The sequence below is a fragment of the Geotrypetes seraphini genome, chromosome 1 (genome assembly GCF_902459505.1).
Source record: "Geotrypetes seraphini chromosome 1, aGeoSer1.1, whole genome shotgun sequence".
NCBI lineage: Eukaryota > Metazoa > Chordata > Amphibia > Gymnophiona > Dermophiidae > Geotrypetes > Geotrypetes seraphini.
This window is the reverse complement of record NC_047084.1, coordinates 351,697,750-351,722,515: the sequence shown is the minus strand read 5'-3', so window position 1 is coordinate 351,722,515 and position 24,766 is coordinate 351,697,750. Positions and strand designations below refer to the sequence as shown.

Sequence of the window (24,766 nt, the reverse complement as noted above, 5' to 3'; positions counted from 1 at the left end):
TACATCTCTGTTTCAGGGTGAATTCTCAGCAGTGTGGAAGCCTGCCTTTGCGTGCCTTGAGCTGAAGAAACCAGAGCTGGACCCTACCAATTTGGGCTAACATAAGGGTAGTATCAACCTCATTATATTACCTTTAAAACATCAATGCCAATAGCAGCAGTACAGGTTTATCCACAAAGATTATATATCCCCAAAGCAAGTGTACTTAATATGGATAGCGTGGTTGGATTGTTAAACTGTGGTTCTCCATCATCCTGTCTTGGCCATGCAATTTTGGAGCGCAGTGAAGGCAAAAATTCAACATTATTTACTATGGGCCAATTCACCAACCTGCCTGATCGGGCCCGATCCAGGCAGGTCCGACGAATTCAGAAAAGAAGAATATGCAGATGGAGGTGATCCGAGGAACACCCCCATCTGCCGGCATGGATTGCTTTTCTGTGATCCCCATGCATGCGCATGCCCATCAGAGCTGCAATCTTTTTTTTTTTTTTTTTTTTTTTTTTTAACTTTTACTTTTTTTTAAAGTTTTAGCCCTGCGAGCCCGTGGTTTTAACCCACTTTAAAACCACGGGCTCGCAGTGCGGGGAAGGGCAGGAGCAGACAGGAGAGATGGGACAGAGCAGGGCGGCAGGCAGGAGACAGATCGGGGCAGAGCAGGGCGGCGATCAAGGCAGGGCAGGGTGGCAGGCAGGAGACAGATCGGGGCAGAGCAGGGTGGCGATCAAGGCAGAGCAGGGCGGCAGGCAGGAGACAGATCGGGGCAGAGCAGGGCGGCGATCAAGGCAGGGCAGGGTGGCAGGCAGGAGACAGATCGGGGCAGAGCAGGGTTTCTATGGAGCTGGAGAGTCAGAAAGACGTTTTCGATTGGTCTCCAGCAGTCGCTTCTTGGGTTGATCGGTCAGCCCAGTCAGTTTAAAAATTTTGGTTGGTGAATCGCGTCCCTGTTTACTTTGCATGTGTTGTTCCTCATTTGCATGCATGGATTCGAAGCGGATCGCAAGAGAGGTAAGTGAATCAGGCTGGAGGGAAATTTGCTCGTTAAGGGGTCGTAAACCAATTGATACACAATTTGCTTGCTTTGTGAATCTAGCCCTATGTTTACCATTCTTATCTCAGATTTCCTTTTCAATGATATTTTGGTTTCACCATGTAAGCTAAATAAAACCACACCCAACTTACTTTTTATTATTTGTTCTTTTTGGCTAAACTGACCATATTATTACAATGGAGAGCAGTTTGGCCTCCCAACATTACTCAGTGGCAGAACTTGGTCTATTCCACTATGGTTATAAAAAAAATTACAAAGCAGGATAGCTTAACCATGATGGAAATCTTTTCAAAGAATCTGTCTGGCTGACCATGCTTCGCCAAGCTCGCAGCTGGATTAAACTGTTGACTGTCTTGGTTATTGCTCAGTTGCTTAATTAAGACTTACCCAGATTTGGATAAGAGTCAGCCAATTTTACATTGGAGATAGTTTTGGGAGAGCTTGGGGGAAAGGGAATATGAAATGTTGGTTTGCAATGGTTTTTTTAAAAGCCTGTCATACATTGTACTTTGCCTTGAACTTGTTGGAGCTAGTTAACTATAATAAAACTTGATATATTAAAAACAATAAAACCTTATCAGGGCTAAAACTGAACTTCGTCCCAAATGCTCTGTCCCTTTCTTCCTCATTTTTTTTTTATCTTGGAGGATAATAGTCATCTACCTTTCCCCCACTCTGTCCTACAACCTCTTCTTTGGCAACATTGTAAACATTGTTGAAATATTTTTTTTTTATTACTGTATAATTTTTGCAAAAATCTACCCTTTCCTTTTGAACAACTACCAAAAGCCTTCTGGATCTGACTGTTTTAGTGGGCAGTGCCATCTCTGTTAAATAGTCTTTCTCTTCTTCAGTCATTCAGTTGTGAAGCTTGGTTTCCTCTAGCATTTTTCCAATCATCTTCTCGTGCCTCTACAGTATCCTATATGCTTTCAGACTGTTACAATAGGGTGTGTCAATTGTATGGGTAATTTTTGTTGGGGGGGGGTGGTCAAGTTTCAAGTTTATTTTTATTTGATTAATCGCTTAATTAAAATTTTCTGAGCAAGTTACAATATGTAAGAGTAACAATACTGTACAAACTACTAGTAACCAAATTTTGCAGTGTTGCTTTGTTGAATCTAAATCTATCTTCAGAAATTGCTTAAAGTGAGTCTTATCTACATCAACTATATCTGTAGCCACATAGTTATCTTTAAAATGTAATCTATCCAATTAATTTAATGTTATATAACAAAATCCAGCAAAGAGGCCATATCTTGTTTGCTTCTGTTTCGGCTCTTTAGCTCCATGTTGATCATCTGACCCCTAATAATGTAATTTTCCCTCTTCTCCTGATTTGTACATATGACCAGCAGCCTCCATTTTCATTTTTACACACCTTTCTATGGACTGGGTATGTGATGGCCAGAACCACCAGAGGCTTGTTCAGAAATACCTTGATCAACTCTCTTGTTGTCAAGGTACATGTAAAGCTCTAGTCAAGTAATTGGATGAGTATAGTTGCCTGTATTGACGGATGGTGTTTTCCTGGGTCTCACCCTGCTGTCTCCAAGCTATCTTCTGATCTCCTTCACCATTGAGTCCCGCGAGAACTGATCACAGCCATTCAGAAAACAGCGCGTTGGTGGTCAAACCCTGCTTAAAGACCCACCTCTTTGATATGGCATTTAGGACCCCTTTTACAAAGCTATGGTAATTGCACCCAAGCCCATTCAATTCCTTTGGGCTTCGGTGCATTTACAGTGGCAGCATCACTACTGTGACTTTGTAAAAGTGGCCCTTAACTCAAAAGCCCTGACTCTTCTTGATTTTTGACCCACTTTATTCTAAAACTGATTTACTAGAAATATATTTGCCTTGACTTTAATGAATTTAAATACTCGTAGTAAGCTCCACAAAACAGGGGCTCTATCTGTGTATCTAAACAGCACTGTGTGTGTGTCTTGTAGCTCAATGGAAAAATTTAGTAGTAGCAGGAAGGTTAAGTAGGAAGTAAGAAAGTAAGGGAAAAACTGAGCAGTTCGCTGACAAGAGCGTCCCTAACCTGCAGGCAAATTTTCTTTGAAGTACATCGTTGGAGAATTTTTCCTATGCCTAAAAGAAGGGGAAAAAAGAGGGGATTCCCTCTACCTACCTCTGGCTCTTCAATGCCGTGGCAGACTGTAATTACAGCCTTTATAGTCCAGCCTTCCATTTCAGGCGCATCTGCAGCTTGGACTACGAGATGTTGCTCTCACTGAGCCCACGAGGACCGCACACACCCACAATGGCCGGAGAAACATCAGCAAGGCAGACTGTGCAGGAGGGCTCACTGAACATATCGAGTGAGGTACGTTCTGCAGTCGAGGTAGACCTGGAAGTGATCATCATAATGCCTACTCCTGGATTGGAGCCGTTGCATGCTGGGAGTGTGGAGCCAGTGGGAGCAAGCAGTGGTGAGGCTGTTGGAGTCCGGAGATCTCTCTCCAGAGAAGAAGCCAAAAAAAATCTGGCAGTTATCTCCCCCCTCAAGCCACTGGTGAGACCACAGGCAGTAACATTGGATTCTATCTGGACAGTGATTGAGAACTTACACTCAGTATGCACAAATTTTGTTACAATTATCTTAATTTCGACTTCCAGGATAATTCTTTTAGAGACTTCTGTTCAACAGCATCAGGTGGATTTGAATAATTTAGAGAAGTTAACAACTGAGACCTCGAATTTGGGCACTAAACAAATGACTGATAAAATGATGTTCTTGAGGAAGATTGCAAACTTAGAAAATCAACAAAAAAATTTGAACTTAAGGATTCTTAACTTTCCGATTGCTAAATTAATGTCATCACAAGAACTCTTTAAGAACTTTATGTTAACAGTCTTAAAGGTTCTGGAAACAAGCCTTCCCCCATTACAGAGAATTTACTATTTAAAACAAATGCAAAAGGGAAAAACTGTAGTAGCTGAAAATACACAATTGGAGCTTTCTGCTATATTGCAATCCTCTGATATTGAAATTCAGGGACAGGCGACATTGTTGGTCTCTCTTGTATTTCTATAGGATAAAGAAATGCTGTTGAAGTTATACTTTAATTTAAAACAAGTCACCTATTTAGCTGAAAGGGTATAGATATTTCCAGACGTCTCCAAATGGACACAATCCAGGAGGAAAGAATTTTTATTATTTCATCCAAAAGTGATTTCCTTGGGGGCAGTGTTTCAATTGAGATTTCCTTGTAAATGTTTTGTTTCTTATCAAGGGAGTAAATATATTTTCTTTGAACCTGCCCAATTAGGCTTTTTTCTAGAGGGTAAAGGAGTCAGAATGAAACATGTTATTTAGTGCGGTGATTAATTTAAAAGGATAGGTTAACATCAAATTGCTGCTCTGTTTCTCTATTCTTTAATTTTCATTGTATATGAATCCCCTTTTCCCGAGGGGTTTTCCTTAATTTTGCTTCTTCTCACCAGATTGTGGACTGTATTATGATAAGTATTTCTTTATTGTTCTATCTCTTGGTGCTTAGTCTGATTAAGTGATGTTATACTTTTGTATTTCCTTTTATCTATTTACATTAGATGTATTGAAATTACAATAATAATAAAAAAAGAAAGTAAGGATAAAATAAAGCATTTGATCTTCATCTCCCTGGATCCTCCCTTCTTAGTTTCTTTCCAGACTGCAGCTTGCTTCTCTCTGCCACTCATTTTTCTGATTAAGCTTGAGTCACATGGCATGGAGATTTCATGTTAAGCTTGTACTGATTCAGACAGATGTGTGGCTTATCTCAGGAGCAGCAAGATACTGGCTGGCAAGAAGCAAGGCTGATGGGTGCTTGGGAAGGAATAACTGCAGCATGCCAAAAAGGAGCTGGATAGGCCTGTAGGATGTGGAAGACTTGTCTGTGTCAGCTCATGCTTTGTTCTTCATTTTAATCTACAGCTGAGCCAGTACATACCAAAGCTCACCCTGCTCTCCCTCATAATTATAGTGATCTAGTCATGAGGTGTTCTCACCTTCTCGCTTTCTGACACAGCTTAGATTTTGAAATGATCTAACTATGACTAGTGTGGAAATTTCTTTTAATAATATGTATATGTTTGTTAAATGATTGGTTTGCTGTAACACTATGCTATAATTTTGTGACCTACATAAAATTGTGATTTTGTCAGGCCTGCACGAAACACTTGGTCAGGATTGTTTTGCAGAGGTTAGATAAGATGTGTACATAGTCTATACAAAGAGAAGAAACTCTAATGAACTTTAATTTGCCAAAGTAAAAAGTGTAAATACACAGTGGTGTACCGTATATACTCGAATATAAACCGAGGTTTTGGGGGTCAAAAAATGGGCGGTTAATTTTTGAATCCCATCTAGCCACCCCCCAGACCCACCGCAAGCCTCCAGTTAGAGAATGATACGGGGACCGTTTACCGTGGTAAACTGCGGGTCTCCGCATTAAATCCGCAAGAATGGAGACAATTGCAACTGATTTACCGCAGGAATGGGGACAAGACCTTTCACCGCCCTGTGAGAATGGGGACAAGACCTTTTACTGCCCTGTTGGAATGGTAAAAAGTCTTACTCCTGTGGTAAAAAAAAATTGCGCCCATGTCAGACTCGGCATCTTCTCCCCAGCTCCTCTTGCGCCTATTTTATCTTCAGGAGCCAGCCATGCCACAATGAAGATAGAAGGCACCTAAAACCAAAGCCTGAGACCAATGTGATTTGAAGAATAAAATTACCAGACAACAAAAAGAAAAAAAATTAATTTATTTTGTGATTAGAATATTTCAGATTTGAAATATGTATCCTGCTAGAGCTGGTATTAGACATAACTGGGGACCGCAAAGTCCAGGCTGTGCTTCTTTAGCTTCCAGCTGGCTTAGGGCTCTCTCTCTGACCAGGGGGCAGTTGCCCTAGCTGCACTCCCCTAACATTATTCTTGCCATGTGCGACTAAAGTATTCTGTTAGCTTGATTTTTCTATGTAGCATTCTGTAGTAATTTGGTTTGTTCAGCTTTCACAATAGTGAAGGGGATATTTGTGAAAGGGAGGGGAGATGGGTTTTGTTGAACCTTGCTCTGTTTTATTTGTGTTTCTAAAATGACAATTGTCAGAGGAGAAGCTTCTGCCCACACGCGTCTGCAGGATGGCACAGGCAGGCTTTGCCGGTATCAGTTTCTTTTCTAAAGCGCTGCAAAGGTAAGAGGGAGGGAGGGAGATAGATTTGGCTGGAGGGAGGGAAGGAAGGGACTGTGCACCTTCCCTCCTTTAAGTTTCTTTACGCCATGAAGGTAAGGGGGGTAGGGAGATTCTCAAGCTGCTGAAGGGTGGTGAGGTGGCGAGAGGGAAGGGTGGATGCTGTGGGGATGGGGCGGTGAAGGGGACGGCAGGGACAAGGGCTGTGAAGGGGACGGTTTTCCGGTGACAGGGGCAGATTTTTTTTCCCCGTGTCATTTTCTACCTCCAGTACTGCCCTGGTGGTCCAATGGTGTGGGGAACCACACTGATCGATCTCTCCCTCCCTTACTGTGACTTTGCCTCTGCAACTAACTAACCAGCCTGCCCCTCCCCTCCTGGTCTCCTTGCAGACCTACCTTAGGTCCCTGGTAGGTCCAGCGGTGAGGTGGAGCAGGAGTGATCCTTCTACACTACTGCCTAGTAGTCTCCGTATTTTTTTTTTTAATGGCTGCTTGAGTTCCTGCAGCAGCTTTCACGAGACTTGCAAGTTCCCGCGGCAACTTTTGCGAGACTGCTGAGTCTCACAAGGTTGACGCGGGAACTTGTGGCAGTCATATTTTTTTTTTTTTACTGTGGAGACTGCTGAGCAGGAGTGTAGAAGGATTGATCCTGCCCCACCTCACTGCTGGACCACCAGGAACCTAAGGTAGGCCTGCAGTGGGACCAGGAGGGGAGAGGGTGGGGTGATTATTTAGTTCCAGAGACAAGTCACTATGAGGGAGTGAGGTATTTCCCAACAAACTATAGACCAATCGCATCTATCCCACTATATGTCAAACTCATAGAGGGTATAGTAGCACAATATCTCACCAATTACCTAGAAGACCACCACATTCTGCATCCAACTCAATCTGGTTTCAGAGCTAATCACAGCACAGAAACACTACTGGTATCTTTACTAGATATAGCCAGACAGCACCTCAGCAAAGGAAACAAGTTACTAGTCATCCAACTCGATCTTTCAGCAGCATTCGACTTAGTTGACCATCCAATACTACTCCAGACACTAGATGCCATAGGAATATCAGGTAAAGTCCACAACTGGTTCCAAGGATTCCTTAAAACTAGATCATACAGAGTTAAGTCAAAGGATCTTCTATCCGACCCCTGGACAAACCCATGTGGAGTACCACAAGGATCCCCTTTTTCGCCCATACTTTTCAACCTCTTCATAGCTTCCTTAGGCACTGCCCTAGACGCCCTAAATATAACATCTTTCAGCTACACGGATGACATAACCATCCTCCTCCCCTTCGACATCCAAGACCCCATCTCCAAAGGACGCCTGAAAACAACACTGGAAACTGTAGAAAAATGGATGAAGAACCATAAGCTGAAACTGAATGCAGAGAAAACCAAATTCCTACTACTAGAGAAGGAACAAAAACCATCCCTAACAGAACTGGAAGTAAACACAACCAAATATCCAATACAGAGCACTCTCAAAATTCTAGGAATACAATTAGACAGATGCTGCACAATGCAGACACAAATCCACAAAATCATACAAAAAGCATTCTTCACCATGCGAAACCTAAGAAAAATAAGAAAATCCCTTACTAAAGAACACTACAAGCTCTCATACTTAGTACCTTTGATTACTGCAACAGCCTCTATCTACCTTGCCCAAACAACATGATAAAACAACTACAGACCGTTCAAAACACAGCTATCACTCATCTACTCACTTAGCAAATTTGACCACATCACTCCCGCCTATGTAGACACGCACTGGCTTCCGATAAAAGCAAGAACTCAATTCAAATTCTATTGTCTACTATTTAAAGTAACCCATGGTACTGCCCCCAGCTACCTAAACAACCGCCTACACCGCTACCACTCACCCAGATCAAGGAGAACTTCACCTTCCCCCCCTCATAATGGTACCCGACGTAAGAAACTTTACGACAGCCTTCTGGCGACACATGCAGCGAAAATTGACCCCACCATCACCAAACTGATGATCGAAACAACAGACATCAAAGTGTTTCGAAAAGAAATCAAAACAGTTCTATTCAAAAAACACGTCCTTACTTACTAATCTCCTCCCACTCATACATGCTTTCTCCCCCGTGAATAACACACTAGTCAATTCCTCGAATCATACCTACCAAAAAATATCCAGACCGCTAAACAAGCATCTACCACATGTATCCAATAAACTTATCCCTTCAATGTTAGGTAACCCTCTTGAGTTACCCGAATATATTGTTATTCTCCACTGTTTCCTGTAAGTACTTGAATCTTTACTATGTAATTCCATCGGATAACTTCAGATATCCTCTAACTTGTAACTCTCAACTGTATCATGTAATGTACTTGAATCTTTATTATATAATTCTCTCGGTACTTGTAATGTACCTGAATCTTTGTTATATAATTCCATCGGATAACTTCAGATATCCTCTAATTTGCAACTCTCAACTGTATCATGTAATGTACTTGAATCTTTGTTATATAATTCTCTCGGTAATGTCCAGATATCTTCTAATTTGTAATCCGCTTAGAACCGCAAGGCACAAGCGGAATAGAAATCACTAATGTAATATAGTAACATAGTAACATAGTAGATGACGGCAGATAAAGACCCGAATGGTCCATCCAGTCTGCCCAACCTGATTCAATTTAAATTTTTTTTTTTTTTTTTTTTTCTTAGCTATTTCTGGGCGAGAATCCAAAGCTTTACCCGGTACTGTGCTTGGGTTCCAACTGCCGAAATCTCTGTAATGTAATGTATTTATCATTAACTCCGGCTTCCTGGACCACCAGAGCAGCCCCGGGGAGGGGGAGTCCAGGAAGCAGTACGGGTTTCTGCCCCAGTACTGGTACTTGAATATAAACCATCAGTTTAGGGGGAAAACGTTCTTTATATTCAAATAGGTTTATATTCAAATATATACAGTATTTCACTTAAATGTGGAATGGTGCAAGTTTCCTGCCTAGCTGCAGTATGATTTCATTTAGCATTTGCTAGATGTAAAAACACATTTTCCTTTCAATTAAATTTCCTTATTTTTTCTGGTTTTCTTGACAGGTGGGTTCAAAGTTAATCTTGTGCCACAAGCTGGTGTTGGCTTGTGTTATACCCTACTTCCGAGCTATGTTCCTTTCTGAAATGGCTGAGGCCACACAGACACTGATTGAGATTAAAGATTTTGATGGAGAAGCCATAGCAGACTTAGTGAGGTTCGCTTACTCCTCAAGGATCATCTTGACGGTAGACAATGTGCAACCCCTGCTATATGCAGCTTGTATCCTGCAGGTGGAGCTTGTTGCCAAGGCATGCTGTGAATACATGAAATTGCACTTCCACCCTTCCAATTGCCTGGCAGTGAGGGCTTTTGCAGAAAGTCACAACAGAATTGACTTGATGGATATGGCAGATCGCTATGCTTGTGAGCATTTTACTGAAGTGGTAGACTGTGAAGACTTTGTGAACATGTCACCCCAGCACCTGCATAAACTTCTGTCTTCTGCAGACCTGAACATCCAGAATGAGAAACAGGTGTATAGTGCTGCCACCAAGTGGCTTCATGCCAATCCACAGCATCATCCTTTATGGCTTCATGAACTCCTGGCTCAGGTGAGAGAAAGCTTGGTATGGATGGCAGTTGTTTTCTTGGGACATAGAAAAATCGTATTTATGTATGTCCTTGTTTAGAATGATGAATCCTGAATGCTCTAATCTAATGCTTAGTTTTGTAGAGATTTGCTTATAATGGAAGTGACAGATATGCAAATCTCTCTCATGCATATTCATTAGGGATATCTTGAAAACCCAACTGGCTGGGGGTCCCCCAGGATAGGGTTGGGAACCACTGCTCTAGCTCATCAAAATTGAAACCTGAAGAAAAGTGAAAGAGCCAGGAAGTGCAACTTGATCAAACTAGAATAATTTTTTATGCTAAAAGTTAATTATTAAATGGGGGAAATATGCATTCTCATGTACTATAAAAATACAAGTACATATTTTCTATAAGGAACTTTCATATAAATTATACCAAACTGCCGCCCCCTTCCACCCTTCCCTAGAGTAGAGGGGTCATAAAGAATTCCATAAGCCATACTTTGCATGCTTTCCTCACTTGTAGAATAGGGAAATATGTACCTTTCTCTACTGTACAAATTACTTTTTGTATAAGGAATTCACAAGGTTGGCTTTAAGTTTAAATGTACCCAAGTATATCATTTGAATTAAGGTGTACATTTTGGTAGAACCTAATGTATACTTCAGATTTTCAAATAGGCCATATGTATTAAATTATGAATTTTCTTTTAAGGATCTAGCCAGCTTAAAAAGTACTTAACAAGCTGGATAAATGTCTTTTGAAAAATTACCAGTGGTGTGGCTGAATTTGTGGGTTGATGTAGAGGAAAGAGAGATCTGGGCAGCTAGAGCTGATTTTTAGCAATAGTATTTAACTAGGATGATTAAATCTAGGCGCTGCAATAGGTCTGAATCTGTTTAGCCAGCTTAATAACTCACTCTTCCCTTCTGCCTGAAACTAAAAGTTAAATTTAGTTCTAGAACAGTGGTCTCAAACTTGTGGCCCGCCGAGCTTTATTTTGAGGCCCTCGGTATTATATAGAATGATTCTTTAAAAAAAAAAAAAAATTTCAAATCTTTATTAAGTCGTAGAAAAGCAATACAAAAGCAGAAAAATAACCCCAAACACAACAGGGGGTATAGCACAGCATACATTGGCGCACCCACATTCTTTGGTACATACTTATAGAAAACAGAACAAAACTACACCTCCCTTAACAATCCCACCTTCTAACCCCCTCCCCCCAGGAAAAGGATGTGTGCATCTAAGGCAGCCATAAACCACCCAAAGAAGTCCACTCAGGAAGGTAAGAGTCCAGAATCAGTCTGTGCCTGAAGCCAAGTTTCAAATGCAGACCGCACAAGCGCAGTTGACACTCCGTGATCCCTGCCTAAGTGATCCGTAGCTCCGTGGCAGAGACATGGTACTACAGCGTGCAGGGCGTGCGGCCTGTGACAGTTTGCAGTGCGTGCGGCGCTTTCCTCAACTTCCTCCAGGCTGCCGGGACGCCTCTTCTTCCATCTCCAACGCCGGCTGACTTCCTGCCGCTGCCAGGATGTCTCTTCTTCTCACTCCTGGACCAGCAGTGTCAGCAGCCATGGTCTCCTCAAGCAGCCGCGGAACATTTACTAGTCTGGCCCACTTTGATATTGTGAGTCGGACCAGCTTAGCAAAAGGCCTGAGGCTGCATGGCCTAGCAGATGCTGAACAGGGGGAGCAGGTAAGGAAAAAAATTTACTACAAGGGTACTAATGCACAAGGGGAGCAGGAAGGTTGCTGCTGGACAGGGGGAGCAGGGAAGGGGTGCTGCTAGACAGTGGGGAGGTAAAAGGAAAGGAGAAGGGGTGCTGCTGGACAGGGGGAGGTAAAAAGAAGGTAGAAGGGCTACTGCAGTACAGGGAGAGCAGGGAAGGAGATGCTGCTGGACACGGGGGAGCAGGATAGGGGTGGTGGTGGATAGCCAAGGAGAGAGACAGACAGAAAGCGGCCAAGGAGAGAGAGAGAGAGAGAAAGAAAGACAGACAGAGAGACACATCTATTCTAGCACCCGTTAATGTAACGGGCTTAAAGACTAATCTTGGAATGATTCTGCCTCAGAGCAGTCAGTTTAGACATTTGTTGAATACAGATCACCTTCGTTAAAAGCAGTGTAACCGAAGGAAGAATCAACTGTTTCCAGGCTGAGGCCAATAAAAGCCGGCCAGCTGTAAGAACCAGGTTGACCCATTTCCTTTGGTGGCCAGGTAGAGTATTCGGGCCAACATTCAGTAAGCAATACTCCGATTTAGAGATATCCCAGCCCAACACATCCCCAATAAAATGCAACACATTATCCCAATATGACTGAGCCCGAGGACAAGTCCACTTATATGTTCAAAGGTGCCTATCCCCCCACATCTCCTCCAGCACTCATCTGAGCCACTACCATAAATCGCCCGAAGGCGTACTGGCGTATAGTATAAAACAGTGGTCTCAAACTCAAACCCTTAGTGGGGCCACATTATGGATTTGTAGGTACTTGGAGGGCCGCAGAAAAAAAAGTTAATGTCTTATTAAAGAAATGACAACTTTGCATGAGGTAAAACTCTTTATAGTTTATAAATCTTTCCTTTAACAATTAAAGGAAAGATTTATATACTATAAAGAGTTTTACCTTATGCAAAATTGTCATTAACTATTTTTTCTGCGGCCCTCTAAGTGCCCTATTTTTTCTGCAATCCTCACATTTAAAGTTTAATATCTTTCCTTTCTCAAAACTGACACATTTCAATCACTACATTGAAAATAAAATCATTTTCCCTACCTTTGTTGGCTGGTGACTTTATTTTTCTGTGCTTTTAACTATGTTTCCAGGGCCTTCTTGTTCTTTGACTGTTTTTCTCTCCATCTTCACTTTCTGCCTTGCATCCATCTTTGGTATTAACTTAATATTCAATTTTTCTGCTTTCTTTTCAAAATCTATGTTTCCATGTCTTACCTTCCCTTCTATCTCTCTCTTCTTCTGTCCCTATTTCCATGGTCTGACATCTTTCTTTCCTTTTCCCTTGTCTGGCATCTGTCTCTTTCCCTCCCCCAACTTTTTATTTCTTTCACCCTGCCCCCTTCTTTCTTTTTCTCTCTCTCCATGCCCCCTTTCTTTCTATATGTCTGTCTTTCTCTCTCTGTGCCCCCTTTCTTTCTTTTTTTCTTTCTCCATGCCCTTTCTTTCTTTCTGTCTTTCTCTCTTCATGCCCCTTTCTGTCTGTGTCCCATCTCCCTTCCTTCTTTCTGTCTCCCTGTCCCCCCTATCTTTCTTAATTTCTCCCTGCCCTCCCCCAAGCCACCACCATTGGGGAGCAGGCCGCCACCGCCACAATAGGGGAACAGGCCAGTGCCGAGGTCTTAGCTCTCCCTGCATATCTTCCCCAGCGCGGGGCCGACCAATTCTCACCACTCGACGTCAATTCTGCCATCCGAGAGGAAGTTCCAGGCCAGCCAGGCAGCGATTAGCTGGCCCGGAACTTCCTCTCTGACGTTAGAATTGACGTCAGGTGGCGAGAATTGGTCGTCTCCGCGCTGGGGAAGATAAGCAGGGAGAGCTAAGACCTTGGCGCTGGCCTGTTCCCCGATTGCGGTGGCTTGGGAAAGGGTAGTGAGAAGGTAAGGTGAGCAGATTGGGGACCCCTGCTTTAGGTGAGCCGTGAGCCATTTGCCGACATTCCCTCCAATTACAATAGTCGCAGTCTGTACGCGATTGTCCTCTCCACAATCGGAAAACTTGTGAAGTGGAGAGGACAGACCGCGGGCAGCAAAATAGTCCTTGGAGGGCTGTGAGTTTGAGACCGCTGGTATAAAACATCTTGTACCCATTTTCTATCATATTGCTTGCAATAGAAACCTTAAACAAAGAGCGATAAATATTTCCCCATTCCTTTGCAGAATAACTCTTACCCAAAATCCTCTCCCAATGCTGCTGATATTTCAGAGGAGGAGGAAGATGCACTAATTGTGCATGATAAAGCTTGGTAATACTTCCCCTACCACTACCCCCCATCACAGCCTTCCCCAAGGACAATTGCTCAGAAGAGATTAGATCAGGAAAAGCCCGATGTCTAAGAAAACTTTCATTTTGTCTGTAATGGAAAAGATCCCTGCGCAGCAGACCATATTCCTTCTTCAAAGTGGGGAAGGGGACCAGCTGCCCATCTTCAAGTAATTGGCCCAATGTTCGAAGCCACTTCTATCCCAAGATTGAAAAGTTAGGTCAAAGAATGATTCTTTATGGAAAACCTGTGCCTTAAGTGTCTGGCAGTTGTGTCTGGCGGTCACGTTCTGGAATGTTGCCCACCTCACTGCTGTAACCTCATGTAAGCACTTTCCTGTATGCGATTGTCCTCTCCACGCCACCTCACAATTGCGTACAGATGCAAGAAAGCGCTTGCTTGAAGTTACAGCAGTGAGGTGGGCAACTTTCCAGAACGTAAAGTAACCATTGGAGGCAGTGCAGCTTGTGTGTGTGTTCGGTGCTGGAGGAGGTGAGAGCTGAAGGCGATTGCGGAAGCAACCACCAGACACTTGGGGCACATGTTTTCCATAAAGAATCATTCTTTAGAATACCGAGGGCCTCAAAATAGTTGGTCCAAAATCTTGTCTCTTGCAGTTGAAACTTTGATTTTTTCACTTTCTGCATGTTGCACAGCTTTCAGCTGTGTATAGCTGAAATTATCAGATAATCCACATTTTGGATTTGTAGGTACTTAGCTCATGCAAAGTTGTAATTTCTTTAATAAGACATTAACTATTTTTTCTGTGGCCCTCCAAGTACCTACAAATCCAAAATGTGGCCCTGCAAAGTATTTGAGTTTGAGACCACAGGTCTAGAGCATCCCTTCCCTTAACTTGGTATTCTCCCTCCCTGCTGCCTGAGCTCTGGCAAGAGAGTGGGTAGGAGGGAAGAGCTCACTTTAATCTTATAAAATTTAATTCAACATCCCTACCTCCAGAAGCTCCCAAAACCTTCCCAATCTGAGAAGACGACATAGCCTTACCTCTTCTAGCTTAGTATTCAGTGTTGCTCTGATAATGATGAATTGTCAAAGCAATGCAGGACACTAAGGTCAGGTTGACCTGTAGAAAAACGCAATGACAGTTTTAAAAGAAACAGGGAAGCTGTTTGTGAGAGAGGACTTAATCAGTTAGTTCTGATCTTAAGTACTAGCTAGGTACATTTAAGCAGCAGTGTTTGTGTGGGCTAAATCCATATGGCTATTTTATCCATTTAGATTCAGATGAAAATCTTTTCCAAGGACAAACAAGTACTGTATAATATTCTCAGATGTGGGTGATGTTATCCATAGAACCTGGTACCAAGTGTATTGTACATACTTTAGTATACCTTTACCGTGTGACGATGCCTTCCCTCCTGATGTTGGCTTGCGGGTTCTGCAGTTCTTCATTTTCCATGGAGCTGAGAAGCAGTGTCTTCAGAGTTCTCAGTGCATCAAAATTTTTCTTTAAAAAAAAAAATCAGTATTTATTGAGCAGTGAGATATAAACATACAAGAAAAGTACACGTATGCAACCAAAGAAAAGTATATCAAACCCAGAACATGTCATCCAAAATGTTTTTCAATTATAACATTCCCTCCACTCTCCCTCCAAACACACCCCTCCTATCCTACATCACTAGATCCCAACCTTCCCAGCTAAACACACAAACTACCAAACCTCCTTGTTACAAGCCTCCACTGAGCCGATCGCCCAAACATCCAATCGTCTCTAGGGGAGCTGAACTCTTATACTCATCTAAAGGAAAATAACAAACCCCCCCACCCTCTACCAACCCTCCCGTCAGAGAAATAGCAACCAAGTCAGTCATCAGACCACGAACACAAGGTATTCACTTTTTTACATCTTTTAGTGCATTCCCATCTTCATTTTTCATCCTTTTTGTAATCATTCTTTTTTTTTTTTTTTTATCACATTCCTCTTCGTCTTCTGACTTTGGTTCATTTGTGACAACTTTTTAGTTTTTGTCCTTCAAGCCACCTCAAGCTTTTTTTCTGCCCAACAGCATCGAGCCTATTTTGGATTGCTTCTTACTTGAGCTTTCTAGGCCATTGAGCCCTTTGACTTTATATCAGCCATTTTCCCTTCCATGTTAAAATCAGTATCAAGCAGCTTCAAGAAACACTCTTGATGCATTTGGGAGCATCTCAGGCACTGCATAATTGGTGTGTTCAGTGCCTAGGACTATGTCTTCTGTATGCAAAAGATGCCATTGAAAGCTTGCAAACTTCAGTTCGAAAAATCTTAGCGTTGACATCGATTGATCATGGCTGGGGATTCAGAAGCCAATGCTCAACTTCCTACAACCCCGACATTGACTTCTGCACCATCGGAAGCATTGTGCATCGAAGTTGATGCAATGCCAAGACTCTACTTCATCATCGATGCCTTGAGCATCAGAGGAAATACAATATAAGAAAGTTAAGAAGCATAAACATTCTTCCCCTTCTAGGCATACTGCTGCATCCTCCCAAGCATCAATTTCATCAACACATGCTAAGCATTGATCAGCAAATGACCATTCTCCATCCATCCAGCTGATTTTTCTACCCAGGTATATCTTGACATCAAGGTTCCCACGCCACATCAAACGGTACAACAGACTGCTTCTATGCCACTGTCTTTTTCAGTACCGGGACTGACTCTCCAGGAGGAGATCTGTGCTATGCTCAGACAAAAGCTTTCAGGGCTACTGCAGATGCAGTCCACACAGACTTCAAAGGCTACCTTGCTTGCTTCAGCCCAGTCCGAGGATACATCGAAGTGTTGATCGAGGACACAGTCATGTATGCCTGCTCAACATCAAGCATCCTTGAAAGAATGGCTATACAAAAACTGGAATTAATATATAAAAAAGTTTTGCCAAAAAGAAATATTCCAGTATAATAATCCTAATACAATCCAAATTCATAAGGAGGAATGAGATACGCGATCCTCAGAGGGTCAAAAACTCGGAAGTTCAAATGGGTAACAACCCATAGAACCCAATCTTCATGGGATCCAAATGTATCTTCTTTATTATATTTTTTCTTTATATACTTAATCTTCTATCCAAAAATAGATCATGAATAATTTTTACTTAGCTTGTGTTTAATTTATGACCGGGAGCGCCTCCACTTCCGGGTTTTTGACCCTCTGAGGATCGCGTATCTCATTCCTCCTTATGAATTTGGAGTGTATTAGGATTATTATACTGGAATATTTCTTTTTGGCAACATCAAGCATCGGCATCAAAAAGAATTTAAAAAAAAAAAAAAGAACCCACTCGACACATGCATCTTCTTCACTGGAGGAAATATCTCGTTTCACCTTGAAATGCACTCCCAGATATGCCAAGAAGAGAATACTTTGAGGTGTCTGACTTTGATTTCTCTGTGCACTCCAGCAGAAGAGTCCTACAGTATACCTTCTCATTCTTCCCCACTTTGTCTGTCTTTTACTGGCTTCATACAACAGATGGGACAGGCATTACCCATTAAAATGGAAACAGAGGAGAAACCTCATTTTGATCTTCTTGACTTTGAAACACCACCAAATGAATGCATTAAAGTACTTTTACACAAACTCATGAAAGACTTAAAAACTGGGAGACTCCTCCCTTCAGTATAAGTTGCTCCTAGAAAGATAGACATTATGTATAGGATACAAACATGTCCAGGATTTCACAGACCTCAATTTCAACACCATTCACAGGTTGTGGAGTCCACCCTCGCTATCCAAGAACTTATTTACTACTAGTGTTTTAGCCTGTTACATTAACGGGTGTTAGAGTAGATGTCTGTCTGTCTGGGTTATTTTTTTAAATTTGTCTCTCTCTCCTTGGAAGCTGTCTGTCATTCTTTCTGTCTGTGTTTTCTCCGTGGCCCCCTGTCTGTCTATCTTTATTTCTAACTCTATCCTCTTCCCTCACATGTGCCCTTTTTTCTTTCTCCTCCCCATTTCCTTCTGTCTGCTCCCCCTGTCCCTCAGACTTCCATTCAGCAGCTGTCCCTCCTCTCCCCCACACTTCCATTCAGCGTCTGTCTCCCTCTCTCTACCCCTTCTATCTACTGTTCACCCTCTGTCTTGTCCCTTCAATTCATTGCCCTCTCTTCTCTTTCCATCCAGTGTCCGCCCTCTCTCTCTCTGTTCCATATGGCATGTACTCCTTCCTTTCTCCCTTCCCTTTCCCTTGGTCTGGCATACCTTCCTCCTTCCCTCCATGCCCTGCCATCTCTTCTTCTCTCCAAGCCATTCTCTCCCCCTCTGCTCCCTTTCCTCCTTGAACTTCATCAGGCAGCAGCATCATTCACAATTCATTGCTGTTGCGGCTTCAGACCCTCCTCTCTGGCGGGTCCTGTCTTCATGAAAACAGGAAGTAGGCAGGACCCGCCAGAGAGGAAGGCCTGAAGCCGGCAACAGCAGTGAATTGTAAACGCTGCTGCTGCCCAAAGAAGCCAGGCCTTAACAACAAACCTCCCTCCAGTGTTGGCAGCCACGAGAGCCGTCTAGTGAGGGAGGTTTACCGCTGGACCACCAGGCTTTTTAAAAAAAACTTACCAACGATGGCGGCAGTGCTGGGAGGGGGTGGAGGGTTTGAAAAGGTGCGGCGGTGCTGGAGGGGGGTTTGAAAAGCCATCGGCCGTGAAGTATGCCGCCTGCATCGACTTTAAAAACTTGCCAACAATGGAGGCAGTGCTGGGGGGGGGAGGGTTTGAAAAGGTGCAGCGGCGGCGGTGCTGGGGGGGGGGGTTGAAAAGCCGCTCGATGTCAACTACGGCCGTGAAGTATGCCACCTACATCAAACTTTGTAAGCGCGCATGCACACTCTTGTCGGCCACATCCCGACAGATCAGGGATCAGGGAAACATGCGGTAAGAGTGCGCATGTGCACTTAGCATTTTATTATATAGACTAGAAAGTTAATGACTAGGGCAACTTTTAATACATCTTCAACATCTGTAGTAGCTATTGCAATGCGTAAAATGGCCTGGCAAAGGGTCTCTGGAAACTTCAGTCCAAGAAAGCCTCTCCAATGTCCCTAGCAAGAGAGAAAATTGAAGAAGCTCCAGATAAGATGAGAAAACATCCAAGTTTCCAAGTTTATTAAAATTTTGATAAAATACCAATCATAAATTCTAAGCATTGTACAATAAAATTAAATGGGGAAACAATCAAGAGGCTAATTAAAAACAATACAGACATAACTTACAATAAAAACAATATATACTGACACAAGTACGGTGAAAACAAGAGGAGAATAGGGAGAACTACAATATTTAAAGGAAAGTAAACATATAAGGTAAAAACGAAAGGAAGAGAGGGGCGCAGACAAATCAGAATAGAGGAGAGCAATCGGAGGACAGGAACAGCTTTGGTAATCGGGGAGCTGGGTCAGCTTGCATAGGCGTCTTTGAAGATGAAGCATTTTAAACTTCACTTAAATTTATTTAGATTGTTTTCTGCCCTTATTGGGCTGGAAGAGAATTCCAGATTGAAGGAGCGGTAATGGCAAAAGATGTATCCCGGCGTATACTGATAATCTTTAAAGAGGAGCATGCAGAACATAAGAAGTTGTCTCCGCTGAGTCAGACCAGAGGTCCATCTCGCCCAGCGGTCCGCTCTCGCGGCGGCCCATCAGGCCCACTGCCTGAACAGTGGTCTCTGTCTAATTTTACAAATTTCCTCTAATCCTATCCCTATAACCTTACCTCTACTCTTATCTGTACCCCTCAATCCCTTTGTCCTCCAGGTACCTGTCCAGACCTTCTTTGAAGCCCTGTAGCGTGCTTCTGCTTATCACATCCTCCGGTAGCGCGTTCCATGTATCCAACCACCCTCTGGGTGAAAAAGAACTTCCTGGCATTTGTTCTAAACCTTTCCCCTCTCAATTTCTCCGAGTGCCCATAGTTCCCCATAGTTCGAAAAATCTGTCCCTGTCCACTTTTTCTATGCCCTTCATGATCTTGAAGGTTTCTATCATGTCTCCTCTAAGTTGTCGCTTTTCCAGCGAGAAAAGCCCCAGCTTTTTCAGTCTGTCAGTATATGAGAGGTCCCCCATACCCTTTATTAGCTTAGTTGCTCTTCTCTGGACTCTCTCAAGTACCGCCATATCCTTCTTGAGGTACGGCGACCAGTACTGGACACAGTACTCCAGGTGCGGGCGCACCATTGCACGGTACAGTGGCAGGATGACTTCCTTCGTCCTAATCGTGATACCTTTCTTAATGATACCCAACATTCTGTTCGCTTTCCTTGAGGCTGTGGCGCACTGCGCCGACGCCTTCAATGTTGTGTCCACCATCACTCCCAGGTCCCTTTCAAGGTTGCTCACCCCTAGCGGTGATCCCCCCATCTTGTAAGTGAACATCGGGTTCTTCTTCCCAACATGCATGACCTTGCATTTCCCTATGTTGAAGTTCATTTGCCACTTTTTGGCCCACTCTTCCAGCGTTGTCAGATCTTTTTGGAGGTCTTCGCAGTCCTCCATGGTTTTGACCCTGCTGTATAGTTTAGTGTCATCCGCAAATTTAATAACCTCACATTTTGTTCCCGCCTCCAGGTCATTAATAAATATATTGAACAGGAGCGGTCCCAGCACCGACCCCTACGGAACTCCGCTCGTGACCCATTTCCAATCCGAGTAATGGCCCTTTACTCCAACCCTCTGTTTCCTGTCCGCCAGCCAGTTTTTGATCCATCGGCGGACCATCCCTTGCACCCCATGGTTCCATAGCTTCCTTAGCAGTCTTTCGTGTGGTACCTTGTCGAAGGCTTTTTGGAAGTCAAGGTAAATGATGTCTATGGATTCCCCTTTATCCACCTGGCTGTTTACCCCCTCAAAGAAGTATAATAAGTTCGTGAGGCATGACCTGCCCTTGCAGAAGCCATGCTGGCTCGACTTTAGCTGCCCATTGTTTTCGATGTGTTCCCAGATGCTGTCTTTAATCAGCGCTTCCATCATCTTTCCCGGGACCGAGGTCAAGCTCACCGGCCTGTAGTTTCCCGGGTCTCCCCTTGAGCCTTTCTTGAAGATGGGCATGACATTTGCTATTTTCCAGTCCTCTGGAATCTCTCCAGTTTTTAAGGATAGGTTGCATATCTGTCGAAGTGGCTCAGCTATTTCATTCCTCAGTTCCTTGAGTACCCTTTGGTGAATGCCATCCGGACCTGGCGATTTGTCGCTCTTTAGCCTGTCTATCTGCCTGAGTACATCCACCTTGCTCACCTCTAGTTGGACCAGATTTTCATCCTGTTCTCCTTTTACGATCTCCTCGGGTTCCGGAATGTTGGTTGTGTCCTCCCTTGTGAAAACTGACGTGAAGAACTCATTTAACCTGTCCTTTTCCTCTTTTACCACTCCCTTTCTGTCTCCATCATCCAGGGGTCCCACTTCCTCCCTAGCTGGTTGCTTCCCCTTGACGTACCTGTAGAATGATTTGAAGTTTGTTGCTTCCCCTGCCAGTCTCTCTTCATACTCTCTTTTTGCTTTCCTAACCACTCGGTGACACTCCTTTTGGTGTTTTTTATGCTCCTTTTGGTTGTCCTCTGTCTGGTCTTTTTTCCATTTTTTGAAGGATGCCTTCTTATCACTTATCACCTTTTTCACTGCATTTGTTATCCACACTGGGTTTTTTGTTCTATTTTTTTTGCACCCTTTCCTGAACTTGGGGACACACAGGTTCTGTGCTTCGTGCACCGTGCCCTTGAGTAGGGTCCAGGCTTTTTCTACGGACTCCATCTTCCTTGCGGTTTCGTTGAGTTTCTTTCCCACCATTTTCCTCATGGCATCATAATTCCCTTTTTTGAAGTTGAAAGCTGAAGATTCTGAGTAGTGGATCTTAGTGTTCTAGGTGGGTCATGTGGGATAAGAAGCTTGTGGATGAAAGCAGGTTCTTTAGTATTTTGGGCTTTGAAAGAAAGAATGGCAATTTTATATGTAATTCTGTGTGGAATTGGTAGCCAATGAGCATTCTTAAGCAGAGGAATAACAGGTCAAATTTCTTCATGTTTGTGATAATTTTAATAGCAGTGTTTTGAATAAAGTGGCGCCGGATGTCTTTCTGGAATAAGCCTTTGTATAATGTATTGCAGTAGTCGAGCTTAGATATGAGGGAATGAATCAAAATGTTAAGAGATTGAGGGTCCAGAATGTTGGCTAATGATCTGATCATTACGACAACTGTTTTTAAAGCACAGACCTCTCAACTTTCAACATCGTTTTGAGAAGCATCCACGAGAATGAGAGATGCCTCATGAAGCATTTCATCAATGTATCCCCAGCAGTGGGGGAAAAGGCCATACTGTTGGAGGACAGCTGTACTCGGATTACGAGACCCTGCAGGATTGATACTATGGCTCCACCTATCCTTGAACTGAAGAACTGGTATGCAGCCCTAGAAGTGGAGGAGATGATAGCATCCCAGGAAGAGGAAGTTAAAGCTTAAATCCCAAAAGTTGATGGATCCGTGACCACTAGGAGGCGTAAGGTAGTGGTGGTTGGTGATTCCCTTCTGAAAAAATCCTCAAACATCTCACAGCTGAAAGAATTCTGCATTGAGGAGTGGGCCAAATTTTCCTCAGACTGATGTCAGAGACTGGTAGATGGCTACAAGAAGCGTCTCACTGCATTTATTTCAGCCAGAAGGGGGTAACACTAGCTATTAGGGTGTCCTAATTTATTCCTCAGAATACACATTTTTCTAATTTATTCCTCAGTTAGAATACACATTTTCTGGATATCTTTTGTTTCATGAGTAAATCAAGGAAACCTTTTGTTGTTTACCTGCAATTACATCACTTTCTTTACCAGAGATAAATTAAAAAAAGATTTGATATCGATAAGTGAACATTTCTTAAGAAAGAACTGAATATTTCAAGGGGTATCCTAAATTTTTCACATAACTGTTTATTCTCACAACCTGCTCACCTCCAGTAGTTGACATCTTAGCTTTGTTACTGAACTACAAGTTCCACAAGCCAACGTCTGGCAGGAAGGCACCGGCACATATGTGGTGCGGGCACTGCCTTAAAATTTAAAGTAACAGTACACTTGGTATGTGTCTACCTGGTTCTGTGGATAACATCACCCACATGTGAGGATATATATTTGCTACCCTTGAAGAATACTTGCTACAGATAAGTATCTTTGCTTTATATAAGAAGCCCTTTTTTCTTGAAGTGCACTAAGCAGTGCCATGTGAATTTGTTCCATTTTAACTGATTGTTACCATGCTGGTAGAACATTTCATCCTAACTAAGCAGGAAATGTGTGAAGTACTGAGCACTGTCCCTGATGCATATCTGCGACTATTTTCCATGCAGTAACTGCATATGGAAAGATGCCTGGAATGCTTCAGCAGTTAGCACATACTTTGCACTTGGCACACAATAATTTGAGGACTTAATCACAGAGCAAACTTTAATGCACTTAACTAAAAGGCCCCTTAGTTGACCAAAACTTGACTGGTTAAGTGCCTTTTTGAAAATGTACTTCTAAGCCTCCTCCCCCCCCCCAAAAAAAAAAAAAAAACCCTCACAAAAACAGTGGGAATGTGTAGAAGAGTTTCTGCTGTTTGCTTCTGTTAATCTTTGCCACCCTCCTTCCAATCCTTGCTCTGTTGATCTTCACCTCTGGAAGGCATGTGAAGCAGTTGTCATTTTCTGCTGTTGCATGGGGCTTATCTTGTAGCTCATAACATTAGACTAGCTCTTCTTACCAGGAGAAGGTGACATCTGGTTTTAAGTGCTGCTTTTGCTACTGGCCTGGAATAAGCAAATTGGAAAATTTTGCAGGGGATTATTTTTAACTAGCTTCCACATTTTTCCATTGACCACTGCTATATGAGAGTGTCTGGAAGGAGAGAGGAGATGAGGAGACAGGTATTGGGGCTACAGAGCTCTTAGAGGAATGGGGAAGCAGAGTTTGGAAATGTCTGAAGGAAGCTAGGGATTGGCAGGAGAGAGGAAGGAGTAAAGGGAACATGCAAGAAAAAGGCAGAAATACATCTTATGTTTTAGCTTTTTATGTTTCTTTAATCATTTTGTAATTTTTAATAGAATATGTATGCAAATATATTACAAAACCTACTTTTGAGCTGTTGATTGAGGATGAGGGGGTGGGGCTCTGTTCAGTTTTCATGGGGAGCTCCGGCCCTGCTCATACATCCTGCAGCCAGTCACTTTAAGAAAATAGCTAGCTTTTCTGGTCACACAGAAAGTGGTAAAATGCTGTTTTAGTACATCAAGCCCTGTATGGAAATAAAATAAATCACCTAAGTGCATAGCTTTTTTTTTTAAACCTAAATCTTTTAAAAGAACAAACTAACTGTAAAACATACTTTTATAATTATTTCAGCTTTTGAACTTGTTAAAAATAAGTCCAGCACACAGATTAAAAATGCCACATAAGCATGTTTGATTCAATGCAATAATTTCAGTAGTTCTTCAGATTAGGACCCTTGTGCTTTTGTGAAGAATCTCATCAACTGATAAGGACTTTTGCCTTTGCCTTGTTAGAGAAAGAAAGAGAGAATGAGAAGGCTTCAGATATACTTGTTGAGCTGTCACAAAATAAAATATTTGCATTACCATAGACCGTATGCGCTTCTCCTCAGGTGCGTCTGCCTTTGTTACCCATTGATTTTCTTATGGGAACCGTGGCCAAGGAAGAGATTGTTAAACAGAACCTGAAATGCAGGGACCTGCTGGATGAAGCCAGAAACTACCATCTTCACCTGAGCAGCCATACTCTACCCGATTTTGAATACTCCACCCGTACAACTCCGAGGAAGCAGACTGCTGGTAATAAAAGGGCAGAGCAGAGAAATTAATTTTCCAGTGCTTATCAGGTTCTTTTAGAGACTTGGTCATTGCTTAGGGGCAGTATTGTGCTGTATACTCCTAAAGTATGCA

The 24,766-nt window shown here is 42.8% G+C and overlaps 1 protein-coding gene across 6 annotated transcripts in view; it reads left to right on the top strand.

Moving 5' to 3' along the window:
• Positions 1 to 24,766, top strand: part of KLHL8 (kelch like family member 8) — an 82,928-nt gene that overhangs the window by 18,717 nt on the left and 39,445 nt on the right. For all 6 annotated transcript variants that reach the window (XM_033963985.1, XM_033964004.1, XM_033964014.1 and 3 more), the window contains exons 3-4: positions 9,313 to 9,861; positions 24,469 to 24,655. In XM_033963985.1, the coding sequence (XP_033819876.1) occupies positions 9,313 to 9,861; positions 24,469 to 24,655 (736 nt within the window). The remainder of the gene's footprint in view (positions 1 to 9,312; positions 9,862 to 24,468; positions 24,656 to 24,766) is intronic.